The sequence below is a fragment of the Carcharhinus amblyrhynchos genome, chromosome 35 (assembly GCF_965287045.1).
Source record: "Carcharhinus amblyrhynchos chromosome 35, sCarAmb.v2.hapA, whole genome shotgun sequence".
Lineage (NCBI taxonomy): Eukaryota > Metazoa > Chordata > Chondrichthyes > Carcharhiniformes > Carcharhinidae > Carcharhinus > Carcharhinus amblyrhynchos.
Genome location: NC_137358.1, coordinates 8938871 through 8949153, shown reverse-complemented (window position 1 = coordinate 8949153; position 10283 = coordinate 8938871). Strand labels below are relative to the sequence as shown.

Sequence of the window (10283 nt, the reverse complement as noted above, 5' to 3'; positions counted from 1 at the left end):
AGCACTGCAGCCTCACAGTGCCAGAAACCCAGGTTTGATTCCCACTTGGGTCACTGTCTGTGTGGAGTTTGCATGTTCTCCCCGTGTCAGCGTGGGTTTCCTCCAAGTACTCCGGTTTCCTCCCACAATCCAAAGATGTGCAGGTTAAGTGGATTGGCTATGCTAAACTGCCCCTTAGTGACCAAAGGCACACAGGTTGGTGGGATTGGCCATACTAAATTTCCCCTTAATGTCCCAAGATGTCCAGGTTAGGTGGATTGACCTTGCTAAATTATCCCTTAGTGTCCAAAGATATGTACGTTGGCCGGATTAGTACGGTAAACACGTGGAGTTACGGGGATATGGCAGAGTTGGGCCTGGGTAAGATGCTCTGCCAGCGAGTCAATGCAGACTTAGTGGACTAAAATGCCTCCTTCAGCACCGTAGGGATTTTATGACAATGCAAACCATGCAAATTTTAACACAGAATGAAAGGTAAAGGTGCCATAGCCCCTTTGAGGGGGACAGCTGACTGGTGGTGATTTAACTTGAGGTTCACCACACCTCGGGCGAGGGACATGGTTGAGAATGTGGGGGTTTTCATGAATAGCTTCAGCCAGCATGGGAATTGAACCCTCGCTCTTGTTGTTACTCTGCATTACAAACAGCTGCCCAGCCACCTAAGCTAACCTACTCCCATCTGCATAAAAGGGATGCAAAGTGCTGTTGGAAGTAGCACTGACAGCTGCCTCCTGGAAGACTTGACCCCCGCAGTAGATCAGGAAAAAAACCCCACACAAATGCTTAGCAAGGTGGCATGTTAACACAGTAGTTAGCACTGATACCTCACAGCATCAGGGATCAGGGTTCAATTCCGATCTTGGACCACTGTCTGGGTGGAGTTTGCATGTTCTCCTTGTGTCTGCGTCGGTTTCCTCCGGGTGCTCCGGTTTCCTCCCACAGTCCAAAGATGTGCAGGTCAGGTGGATTGGCTATGCTAAATTGCCCCTTACTGTTAGAAGTGTAACATAGAAGCACGGTGGCACAGTGGTTAGTACTGCTGCCTCACAGCATCAACGACACAGATTCGAATCCTGGCTTGGGTGACTATCTGTGTGGAGTTTGTACTTTCTCCCCTTATCTGCGTGGGTTTCCTACGGGTACTCTGGTTTCCTCTCAGTCTGAAAGATATGCTGATTAGATGCACTGGCCTCACTAAATTCTCCCTCCGAACAGGCACCGGAGTATGGCGATAAGGGGATTTTCATTGCTGTATTAATGTAAGCCTGTGACGCTAATAAATAAACTATCAAAAGCTTGAGGGGGACGAGCAAGGTAAATATGTGGGGTTACAGGGAATAGGTCCTGGGTGGGACTATGGTCGGTGCAGGCTTTATAGGCCAACTGCCCAGGTTCTGCACTGTAGGATTCTATAACATTACAGTTGGGAGACTGTGTGCACCTTTATATTATCAGATGCAGTCGAAGCAGACTAGGAAGTTCTAGATTTGCTCCATGTATAAGAGGCTCGTCCAAGGTGGGCCTATGTGGATATGGCGTACACACAGCCCCTGTATGCAGCACCCACTCCAACTGCCCAAACTTTCCGCCAGAGGGGCATTTCAAGGGGAGGATCTGTATCATTTTGCAGTCTTTTCCTTTCCCGCTCTTTTGTTGCGGATAAGCTCACTAACCAGTGAGATGAGGAAGAGGAGAGCAGTCTCTGATTGGAACAGTAGCAAACAGCAGTGGTGGAGAGCATGCGGAGGAATTGCTAACCAAGAAAAGCAAAAGATATCACAGTTGGAGGTTAGGAAGGCAAGTCTGGCAGCCTGCGCAGGGTCAGGTTTGCCCAGGCTGATGGAACACCTTGGCTTTGGTGCATGGGGAAGAGCAGGCTTCAGGAGATTTGGGGAGAGACAAGAGGTAGTATTGTGCTGAGGATGTGGGAGTGAGGGACTGTGTGCGTGTGTGCACCAGGGATATCTGAGGGAGCGACAGACTGACCACACGAGGGAGCGAGACAGTGAGTAAGGGAGTGAGAGGGTCAGTGTATGTTTGTGTGGTGTGAGAGAGAGAGACTGAAAGACTGTGGGAGTGAGTGCATGCACACCTGGGAAGTGAGACTGATCGAGTGTGTGGAGGCGACTGTCAGTCTGCCTAGCCTCAAGTTTCCCACCCACCAATCGTACCACTGCATACTACCACCCCCCGCTGCCAGCCACCGTGTACACATCCCCAAGCATTGTTCATTTTTTTTTAAACTTTAACTTTTTAAAAAACTGATTGTGGTGTCAAACTTTTCTCTTTGAGATTTGCTTACCAGCCTCTTGTGTAAGAAAAATATGTAAACATGCCATCTCTCCCATCCTGAATGAAAAGTTTGGACAAGCCTGGTTTAGGAGTTAGGTGGTTTCAGCCAGGGCAACACTGGGGCCAGTACAATTGCTCTTGGCTGCAGGAGGAAAACTGGAGGCAAAAATGGACATGAGCCTGTGTGAGATGAGGATAGCGTTGGGTTTAGCAGGACCCCACAAGAACCCAGTGCCACAGTCCAGAATTAAACTGAACTATTGGAGCGGAGGGGGACTGGTGCCTGTAAAACAGGGGCATATCAGGGACAGCTAGAGCAAGATTTACTTTTCACTCTTTGGCAAAGATGTATCCACTCAATAAGAAGCTTTAGATCAGAAGGAATTTCATAAGGAAGGAAACATTTTTTGAAAAAAGAGAAATTCAAGATGACTAGTAGCTCTCCTGTGACATTGCAATCATAGAATCCCAACAATGCTCAAGGAGGTCATTCAGCCTATTGAGTCTGCACCGGCCACAATCCCACCCAAGCTTCATCCCCATAACCCCATGCATTTACCCTAGCTAGTCCCCATGACACCAAGGGACAATTTAGCATGGCCAATCCACCTAACCCGCCCATCTTTGGCATGTGGGAGGAAACTCCCACAGGTACGGGGAGGACACACAAACTCATAAGAAATAGGAGGAGTAGGCCATCTAGCCCTTCGAGCCTGCCCCGCCATTCGATAAGATCATGGCTGATCTGAAGCGGATCAGTTCCACTTTCCTGCTTTCTCCCCATAACCCTTAATTCCCTTGTCTGTCAAAAACCTATCTACCCGTGACTTAAGTATATTTAGCGAGATAACCTCCACCACTTCAAACAGGCAGAGAATTCCAGAGATTCACCAGCCTTTGAGTGAAGAAGTTCCTCCTCAACTCCGATCTAAACTGCCCTCCCCTTATCTTGAGGCCGTGCCCTCTAGTCCTGCTATTCTTTCTAAGTGGGAAGAATCTCTCTACCTCTACCCTATCCATCCCTTTCATTATCTTATATGTCTCTAAGATCTCCCCTCATCCTTCTAAACTCCAACGAGTACAGACCCAGTCTATATAGTCTCTCTTCATAGTCCAACCCCCTCATCTCCGGTATCAGCCTAGTGAACCTCCTCTGCACTCCCTCCAAGGCCAAAATATCCTTGCCCAAGTGCAGCGACCGAAACTGCACACAGTACTCTAGCTGCGGCCTCACCAGTGCCCTGTACAGCTGCAGCAAGACCTCCCTACTTTTATATTCAATCCCCCTCGCTATAAATGCCAGCATACCATTTGCCTTCTTGATCACCTGCTGCACCTGCAACTCCACAGAGTGTGTGACCCGAGACTAGAATTGAACCTGGGTCCCTGGCGCTGTGAGGCAGCAGTGCTAACCATTGTGCCACCGTGCACCCCCATACGTTAGACATGTTCTATAAAGTTTATTTATTAGTGTCACAAATAGGCTTAGCTAACAATGCAATAACATTACTGTGAAAATCCCCTAGTCGCCACACTCTGGCGCCTGTTCAGGAGGGAGAATTTAGCATGGCTATTGCACCTAACCAACGCATCTTTTGGACTGTGGGAGGAAACCGGAGCACCTGGATGAAACACACGCAGACACAGGGAGAAATGCAGATTCCACACAGATAGTGACCCAAGTCAGGAATCGAACCTGGGTCCCTAGCGTTATGAGGCAACAGCGCTAATCACTGTGCCACAGGTATCCCTTTAAATTTGCTCTAACTCCAAAGGTGTGCGGATTAGGGGGAATGGCCATGCTAACTTGCTCCTTAGTGCAAGGGGGATTAGCAGGGTAAATATGTGGGCTGATGGAGATAGGGCCCAGGTGGGACTGTTGTCCATTCAGGCTTGATGGACCAAATAGCCTCCCTCTGCAGGGACTGTATGATCAAATTGTGAAGTAAATACAGGGTGAAGTCAGTTGGAATACAAGTTTGAACATTGATGCGTTACAAATACATTTTAAAAATGAAAGTTGAAAGAATGTCAGAAACCATACACAGCGAATGTTAAAGGTATTCTTTTTATTTTTCAGTTTTCTTGTGAGATGCAGTGTATGATCTTAAGAGTTATATTACATCCAGTATTAATAGACTACCTTAGGCTTTCTGTAAATTAACAACTCATTGCAGCAACACACTAGCACCGTCAGTGCAGTTGTGGGTTGAAACCAAAGCATGCCTTTTTTGATCTGGTATGGTCAGCGTGTAATCTCTTCCTAACAGTAAATAGCTGTGGACCCCGCACTATCCTTTCGCACTCATCCCAAGCCTAAGGGTTCCTAACGAGGGAGAAACAAAACTAAAAATCTACAAACAACAAAATCAAATTATAAGAAAGTGGGGGTGCGTCTTGCCTTGGCATCGCTTTACAACGCACCACACCTGACAACATTGCGGGCATCTCCGCCACAGGCTTAGAAGTAGTCAGCATCGAATATTATTCAAGTTCAAAATGAAATGGTGCGAGCAGAAATCATTGCCAACACATGCCTCCAGCCACTAAGAGAGAGAAATTCTTCCTCATAGCGAACTCAACCCAGCCTGCGGAATGAGCTAAGTTCCACCTTGTGATCACACTAAGCTCATATTCCCAAGGTCAAATTGTTAAGTTCCAGTCCACTAGCCTGGGAGTGAACCACCTAGAGAAAACATATATCTGCTTAATAATTTGATTTAAAAAAAAACACACACACAACACAGGCCATCCAAAAAGGATGGCGCAGCTTTAGAATGACAGACTGGCTTCATTGCCACTCAAATGCTTCAGCACAGTCCAACATAACCTTTAACCCTGATATGTACATTTAAATAACGTATGTGCTCACTCCCTGCAACTCGGCCAAATGCACCCAGTGGTTCTGTCACCAAACACAGTCATTTCGACGCACACTTGTTTCAAAATCTTTGCTCTAGATGCAAGCAATAAAATCATAAAACAGTGAAACCGAAGTTCAGCACTCGCTAATACAATGTATAGTGGCTACGGCAGCAAGTGATCTCTCCGGCTGTAAATAAAACACGTCCTTCAGAGGCCTCGAGCAGTGTAGCTCAACCATTATCACAGCTCTCGTGAATTCAGTTCAGATGCATCCCCGCACTCCCAATCACCTAGTCACTGGGATTTGTCATTTTCTAATCCCCTGATCCCTCCACCGCATTAAAACAACATTTGGCATTGTAGCTATCCTATCCGCAAATCATTTTCTACACAAAAGCACACCGCTCCTCTCATCTTTCCCTGGGCTCATCACTGCCGCGTGCATCAGGCACGGGACTGCTCTGAGCCAGCCTCCAAGTGTGCAGGAGAATCTCAGGTCTGACAGCATTTGGGGAGAGAAAAAAGAGCCAATGGGCGGGATTTTACGGCCTCGCTCGTCCCAAAACCGTAGATTCCCACTCGAAGTCAATGGACTTTCCCATGGTCCGCCCCTCGCCCACACCAATTCCTGTGGTGGACAGCGCGATAAGATTCCAGCCAATATTTCAACTGATGCAAAACGTTGGCCCTATTCTCTCTCCACAGATGCTGTCAGACCCGCTGAGACTTTCCAGCATTTTCTGTTTTGGTTTCAGATTCCAGCATCCGCTGGGAATCTAGGTGTGCAAGATCCAGTAATCCTGCAGAGGATTGGTCTCTCTTTACAGAGCTAACACCAGTACTTGTTATCCTGAACTTCACTCTTCCTGGGCCTGCAATGCTATCAGTCCCTGGAACTTGGGTCAGATGATTGCAGGATGAGAGAGGTGGAGAGACAGTAAGCCACACATCTGCTGCCAGCTGCAATCCCCATGGAGAAAACGTGCTAAATTTAAATCTATAAAATCTGGATTAAAACCATCATAATACCCACGTATACTGTACGCAAAGGATTAATGGTGCTACCGGCACTCCAAGCACCATTCACTCCAAGCAAAGTGCCAATGCAGCCTGCGTTCTGCTCCAGTCAACAAAAAGAACACAACCCGTCAAATAAATAGTATTTGCACCAATTGAAACAAAAGTCAGACCCTCCAGCCACTACTGAGGTTTTTAAATATGTTATAATAACCTTTGCAAATTTGATCTCACCACACAGCAAATCAGGACAAGGTTTGATAAAACTTACAGATTAATAAAATGGATTGAAGTACACTACATCGTAATGGTCTTAAATCAAAGCTGGAAACATAAGTCTGTTCATAAACTTCGTCCACTTCAGATGTCGCTGACAGGTGCTAGCCACCCATTCTGATCAGTATAATACACAAGCAATAACCCCCACCCCATTCTCTCTTCCCAAACAGTGGCTTCCACTGTCAAGCCATCTACTTAAGAGCCCAATTGTTACCAGCTGTGCTTCACAATCCAAAGCAGAGACAACCGAAATTAAAACCCATTTACTAATGATCAAAACTGCTTATTTCTAACCCTTCCTGGAGGGACAGGCCCTGACTGTAATACACTTCTACTGATGCTATATTGGAGAAGGAACAAGCGCTAATTGCAGCCAGAGGAAAGAAACTTTAAAATGCCCATCTTATAAGAAAGTAATTAAACCACTGGTACAGATCTTGGGCAGCACAGTGACTAGCACTGCTGCCTCACAGCGCCGGGGACCCGGGCTCGACCCGGCTTGGGTCACTGTGCGTGGAGTTTGTACATTCTCCCTGTGTCTGCGTGGGTTTCCTCCAGGTGCTCCAGTTTCCTCCCACAGATAGATGTGTGGGTTAGGTGGATTAGCCATGCTAAATTGCTCCTTAGTGTCAGGGGAACTAGCTAGGGTAAATACACAAAGTTATGGGGATAGGGCCTGAGTGGGAATTGTGGTTGGTGCAGGCTGGATGGGCTGAATGGCCTCCTTCTGCACTGTAGGGTTCTACTTTAGGATTACTGGACTCGGGTTATTGCTAATACACAAAGATCTGTACTCTACTTACTCTTGATGTTCCATACTTTATCTAACTTGCATTCAACAGAGAATTGAAATGACTTTGAGATGTTTTTAATGGTCCTGGTGTCTCAGCAGTATCTATACAGCTCTGCAACAGTAAGATTAGCCTCTAGTTCTCAAAAGATTGTGATAGCGAGAACTGAGGAATTAGCTTACAAATTGCAATGCATCAAAGCTTCAGCTTGACAGAGGGAGGGTGGAGAAATAGGGAGGGAGCATTGCTGGGTCACACAAACATTTCCGTCCACCTTCCAATCTGCTCTGGAATCAAAGATCTCAGGGGAATGCGAGATAGGTGTCAGGATCTTGAGGATGCCTCAGGTGACTGTTATCTCAGTGGGGGTGACGGCAGCACAGGAGAAAGTGCTGGCAAACCAGTGGGTGTGTTTACTTCTCATATGCCACTATATAAAGATTAAAAATATTAGCGAGAAGAAAATGAAAAGCATGAAGTACAATTTAAATGGTTTTCAGATTGAACCCATTGTTTCGCACATTTCCCACTATCTCCCAAACTATATAATCTAGTTTAACCCAAAGAAGGGAGAACTAGAAATATTACCTGCGATGCTGTTCTCATTCCAAAGTTAATTTGGTTCCAAAGGGATACAGCGCAGTAAAATTCATTCCGATAATATGATGATTTAAACCCAGAGGCAGAATGGGGAGGTGATTTGATACCCACCGTTCTGAAGTCTTCAGTCGAACTATCTTCACCTGTCCGACCACTCCCAATTCAGTAGTGTAATGCGTTGCTGCTAAAATGAAACTATAACTTAACAACAATCTTAATCCTGCCCCACAAATAATGGGCTACAGCACACTCTAGTCTTAGCTCGACACTGCCTGGCAGTTGCAGTGGCAAGGACATGAGATAATGAGAAAATGCCACGCTGCTGCAGCTTTCCAAGGCTGCGTGTGAGGCTTGTTGTGGAGAGGGGGCAGAGGAGACCTTTACTCTGCAGTTAATGCACACTATAATGACATGGCCTGAGCTACAAAGGAAAGCGTTCCATTCCCCAGTTCCTTTCACACCAATGAGCACAACTGATGCCGAGAGGACTCGGAGATATTCCAGTTTTACAGACGTTGGTAGCCACAGGTCTTTTTTGTTTAAAAAATGGTCACGTGACACTTCTAAACTCAGAGGTAAATCAAAGATTGCATGCAGGATGTGAAACAAGTGATAGTCACGAAGGATCTACTGACTCATTAGAATAGGCTTTCTTCTATGGAGCGCAACTGGGCATCAACGAGCTCTACAACTAGTAAAAAGGATGTGGTGGGGAAAGAAGAAGGTGGCAGGAATAGCAGCAAATCTCTTGAAGTATAAAACCATCTCCAGTTTGGTTACAAACATACCCCAGGAATCGTTAACACAGAATCCCCCCCTACCACCCTCCCCCTATGAACATACAACAGGGGCCTTCATCCGTTCCAAACCACAAAACACGTGAGGTTTCTGTAAGGATCGTTCTAATCTCTCTGCCTGCAGAATTGTGGCATCCAGGCCACTTTCTGTGCCAAACTTAATTTTATTTATTAGTGTCACAAGTTGGCTTAATTAACACTGCAATGAAGTTACTGTGAAAATCCCCTTAGTTGCCACATTCTGGTACCTGTTCGGGTACACTGAGGGAGAACTTAGCACAGTTGAAACACTAAACCAGCACGTCTTTGGTCTGTGGGAGGAAACCGGAGCATCCGGAAGAAGCTCTCGCAGACATGGGGAGAACGTGCAAACTTCACACAGTGACCCAAGCCGGGAATCGAAGTCAGGTCCTTGACGCTGTGAGGCAACAGTGCTAACTGCCGTGCCACCCAGACAATGGTAGCGGAGGACCAAGTGGAAAAAAAAGTGGACGATACGTGCTTGACAGCGAGTGATGTGGGTCATTTCATGAAATGCCTATAGGTCCATCCATAACCGGCGGCAAGCGAGTTAGGAGAATCTTGTGCATAAGTGAAAGAACTCGTTACTTGCTGTCACTAGGGTGCTGAGGTGGAAGGGAGTTTGATGACACCACATACAGCTTAAGATTGAGAAAGATGATACTGAGTGAGGTAAAGGAGAACTGCAGTACTGGGGGCGGGGCCTCGACACTGTCACCATTTTGGGCCACTTGGAATCACTGATTTGTTGGTCACATGTTACTTCAGCGTTGCCATGGGCAACATGATCTCTTAAGTTATTATTCTTTCCACTAAAGAAAATAATTCTAATATCCATGATGCGCATTGGCCACCCTGCTCATCTGTGGTTAACATGGTTCTGGGGCTGTGGCGCACCACAGAGCAGAACATCCGTTAAGTCCCTCATCACAGCCGTTTCCTTAGGGTCGATGAGATTGAACTCCCTGACAAAGATCAGAAAGTGCATGTAGACGGTATTGAGGTGCGGATACAGTTCAAGGGCCACAACCTCCTTGAAGTGGGCACAGTAGATGTGAGCGAGAACATGGAAGAGGTAGCGGCAGATCTTCTGAACGAGGGACTCAAAGGAACTCGGGAAGTCTTTACCTGTTGGCAAAACGGGAGGGCAGTCAGTTCACAAGAGTATTGGTTCTGCATTTGCTTGGATAGTCACGAGCACAGACAAGCATGGGTGCACCAACATAAAAGAGGTTAATAATGTCAGTGTAACATTTCTGTCTTACATCAAAATGTTGTACAAGTTAGGGAACAAACACAGAATCAGCCCTCTTTTTCAATGGATGTGCATGAAGCCATCATTTTGAGCGGATTCGAATCCTTACAGTACAGGAGACCATTTGGCCCATTCAGTCTGCACCGATCACAATCCCATCCAGGTCTTATCCCCATAGCATTTACCCTGCTAATCTCCCTGACACTAAGGAGCAATTTAGCACAGCCAATCCACCAAACCAGTACATCTTTCAGACTGTGGGAGGAAACCAGAGCACCCGGAGGAAACCCACGCAGACACAGGGAGAACATGCAGACTCCACACAGTCGGTGACCCAAGCCGGGAATCGAACCCAGGTCCCAGGTG

At 46.6% G+C, this 10283-nt stretch overlaps 1 protein-coding gene across 2 annotated transcripts in view; it reads right to left on the bottom strand.

Moving 5' to 3' along the window:
* Positions 1 to 4341: 4341 nt before the first annotated feature.
* LOC145361503 (MOB kinase activator 2-like) overlaps positions 4342 to 10283 on the bottom strand; it is a 60529-nt gene continuing 54587 nt past the window's right edge. For both annotated transcript variants that reach the window (XM_080217314.1, XM_080217313.1), the window contains exon 5: positions 4342 to 9790. In XM_080217314.1, the coding sequence (XP_080073440.1) occupies positions 9522 to 9790 (269 nt within the window). In that variant the 3' untranslated portion in view covers positions 4342 to 9521. The remainder of the gene's footprint in view (positions 9791 to 10283) is intronic.